Here is a 3,680-nt window from a genome sequence, read left to right as displayed (position 1 = left end):
TTAAAGGAACAGTCAGTTAGCGATTTCATCATTTTTATCCTGAAGGGGAACCAACTGAAATCTTAACCATACTTTCCCAAGGAAAGTTATCACATATTTCTTCAGCTTAATGCTCCTCCAGTGGTACCCAAAGCATTTCTCGATACACAAATCTGCGCACGATCATGTTTTTAGCCTGAAAAACATTTGCAGTTCCTCATTAACAGCTGCTGCCATAGACAGAGGCAAGTCTTCACTTTCACTCAGGAGTCTCAAATTATTTTAAGGAGCCATAAGCCGTGTAAAAATAACATTATAACAGCCCGATCATTGATGGGGAGACAAAGCCACGCAATAACCCGTCAAAAACCATACACAGCCTGCTGCTCTTCGCATAAACAAAATTAAAACCAAAGAGCATCTTTCCCTGGACACCTCTGCTACTGCTTACAGGCAGTCATTTTTAACCCAGCCTTTGTGAGACAGCTGCCTGCTCACAAGACGCTCACCCCTCAAGTCTTACATCAGGCTTGCACACCGCTGAGCGTTCTGGCCCAAACCTCACATTTCGGCTCCTACAAACCCCTGGAAAAGTAAGCAGGTGGGTCAAAACTCCCACATTTTGCTCCACAGAAGAGGGCTGATGTCACACAACAGGGTTGTTGGGGATAGTCCGTGTCCAGTAAAGAGCTCATGAGTTTATTCAGATGCTGCAGATATTCGACAACTGGATGTGGGAGGCCTCGGTAACCAACGCACAGCAAAGCGGCACTAGTCCGTAGAGGCTCATGGGAGGTCGGACAAGCATCATCTGGCCTGATGCAACAGGTATAAATCACCATACCACCTCTGATCATGAAGGCCACAGTTCTGACCTAGGTGGCACACAAAGAAATTTGCTCAGGGAGAGCCGTGACAGAGGAGAAACAGCTTCTCCACTTCAATCACCGTCCCTCCCAAGTCCACCGTGCCCGAGACTAAGCCTCAGGTTTCTGTACGACAGGCCGATGTGGCACAAGTGGGATCGATAGCTCAAAACATCCTCCCAACACTGACAATATCACACCAAGGTTTTACAGTAACATTACCCTCACATTAACAACGTTTTTAACACTTTCTACCTGCCTGTGAAACAAGGTCTAGCAGCAGCAACTTGCTCAATTCTAGAATTATTCTAAAGTGAAATATTGCTAGCCATTTGCTGCTGCTTAGCTTGCACAATCAAGTGGAGCTGTCTCTTTGCAATGGCTGTGTTCAAATCCCATAAGAACTCCAACAGTTTGCCCTGGAGGAGAACCTCCATAGGCACAAACTGCAAAACTTGCTGGGGAGAGTCCGTGTCCAGCAAAGAGCTCATGACTTTATTCAGATGCTGCAGATATTCAACAACTGGATGTGGGAGGCCTCGGTAACCAACGCACAGCAAAGCGGCACTAGTCCGTAGAGGCTCGTGGGAAGTCGGACAAGCGAATGTGATGCATCTGAAACAGCAGTGCAGTATAAAGACCAGGCCAGCTGTGAAGCGTGTAAAACAAGAGAGAACAGGCAAAATCAACATATCTCCCATTGAAAGCTGATTCAACGAATGCAGAACGCACTCCAAAAGCTGCTGCTGGTACTTTGGTTCTCCATCATAAAGCAAAGAGAAGCTGAAAGTCTGCAGCGCAGCCGAGTCCAGGAGTTTTATTTCCATACTGGGTTGGCTTTCAGTATCACAGAGGGATGGGAAGTCCACCACAAGGCACTTGACTTGGTCACTACATTTTTCATTTAGGACTTCCTGATGACACCTGGAAAGATCAGACACTTCTGCCAATATCAGTTCCCCAGGAAGAACTTCACACGAGTGACAAGGCTGCAGCATTTGTCTGCTTTTCAACCTCCCCCCCAGCAATTCTTTCATAGCTTCATTAAGATTTTCCAAGACTTGACCATCACAAAACGGAGAACATTTTACCACGGGTAGTCTTTTTCCTTCCAAGATGTACCACAAGCTACACTCAAGGTTAGAAGACGATCCTTCCAAGAGGCACATTTTACCAGCATTATTTAAGCTATGTTCTTCAGCCCAGTGATTAAAATAGCCCTTTGCCACTTTATCATTCCACGTAAGGGTTTCCAGCATCTTCCTCTCATTGTACGTACTAAAATATCTGTTTCTTTGCCCAAACCATTTTGCATTCATGCTGCAACCAGTCTGAGATTTCTTGACAAGCCAGTTATTTCTGGCAATGGGTTTCATATGAAGTCTCTGCATGAAGAACTCTACCGCACAGTCTCTTAACTTGTTCAGTTTCGTCTGCTCTGCTTCTTCCATGCGCTCAAAGAGATGGATGTTCTCAGAGATAGTCTCTACCTGGCACTTGTGGAAGAACATGCAACACTCTTCATGTATTTTAAGAAAAGATTCTGGTAGCATATGCTGGGGAAAGAGTGCTTTGTTGACCATTTCTGTTCCAAAGTTCTGTATCATCTTAGAAAGCAGCAGGTGAATGCTTTCTCTGCCCATATAACGAAGACAAATCACATAGGCCTCCGAGTTTCCAGCTTTGCTAGTGGCTGGCTTAAAGACATGGACCTCCTCAAAACAGCAGTTTAGCAGAAAGAGCAGATTGGTGGAACAGTGTTCAAACAGCGTGAACATCTTCAGAACAAAGGATCCCCCAGTGCCCAGGATCATTAAAGCAGTGACTGTTTCACAGTAATGAAGGGGTGAGACAAGAGCCTCCTGTTCACCTGGATTTCCCTGGCAATCAAAGCTGCCATCAGCAGTTACCAGGTGAACTGTGGTCATGTGACTTACAAAGTTCTGAAGTCCTGTTAGATATTTCAATGTCATCACATCACCGGTGTTATCGGGGCCAAAGTACCACCAAGGCAACGTATTTGCTATAAGACGGTCATCCATGATCATCGTAAGGGTGTCGTTTGCTTCATGATACGGGTTTAGAGTATTAGCTACCCAATTCCAGTCGCAAGGGGCATGGTGGGATTTCAAGTAGTGATTGAGGCTGGCTATAAAAGCTCCAGGTGCTTCACAGAGGTGGACAGAATTCAGTTCACCGTCCTGAAGAGCTTCCTCAGGGAGAAGAGGAAAACCGCACAGGATCTCATGAAACTTGCACCAGGCCTGGGTGCACAGCTCAGCATTCACAGATTTCTTCACATGAGGAATTATTTTCCCCGCTTGATTGGTAAACGAGGTGTGCTGATGCCATTCATCCAGGTTCTTATCACTCAGTTGATTCTTCACTTCATTCATCGAGTCCTTCAGAGCCAGGAGTGAGTCGAATTCCTTGTGATCGCATGTAAAAGCATCACTGGGATCTGGTAGCTGCCATTCATTATTCACTGGCTTAACGTAAGTAAACTTCTTTGCAAAGAGCTTCTCAATTTCAGAAATAATTTCAGGACTGAACTTTTCAAGGTTTGTAGTCTGGTCAACATAAGGCTTCTTACATTTGCTCATTCTTGGATTGATTCACAATCTGGAGAACAGCAGGGGAGAAGAAACAATGTCACTCCAATCACAAGTATATATAAACAAGCAAAGCTTTTTTTTTTTTAATAAAAATGTCTCCTGCTTAAGCTCTGTATTCTAGAATGAGAGAGAGAAATGCTTCATGGAATCACATACCAACGAGGAAAATAAATGAGGGCTATCCTGAATGAGGTTATTTGGAAACGGGGAGGTTCACAGG

At 44.8% G+C, this 3,680-nt stretch overlaps 1 protein-coding gene across 1 annotated transcript; it reads right to left on the bottom strand.

Moving 5' to 3' along the window:
- Positions 1-661: 661 nt before the first annotated feature.
- CMTR2 (cap methyltransferase 2) lies at positions 662-3,448 on the bottom strand. The gene has a single exon (XM_009330367.1). The coding sequence runs from the start codon at positions 3,446-3,448 to the stop codon at positions 1,154-1,156; it is 2,295 nt and encodes a 764-aa protein (XP_009328642.1). The 3' UTR covers positions 662-1,153.
- Between the last annotated feature and the right edge of the window lie 232 nt (positions 3,449-3,680).

The sequence above is a fragment of the Pygoscelis adeliae genome, unplaced genomic scaffold (genome assembly GCF_000699105.1).
Source record: "Pygoscelis adeliae isolate BGI_AS28 unplaced genomic scaffold, ASM69910v1 Scaffold458, whole genome shotgun sequence".
Lineage (NCBI taxonomy): Eukaryota > Metazoa > Chordata > Aves > Sphenisciformes > Spheniscidae > Pygoscelis > Pygoscelis adeliae.
This window is presented reverse-complemented; position numbering and strand designations above follow the sequence as displayed.

Bases quoted from the DNA above. Each gene is read 5' to 3' on its own strand.
- CMTR2 (XM_009330367.1), bottom strand. From the start codon at position 3,448: ATGAGCAAATGTAAGAAGCCTTATGTTGACCAGACTACAAACCTTGAA.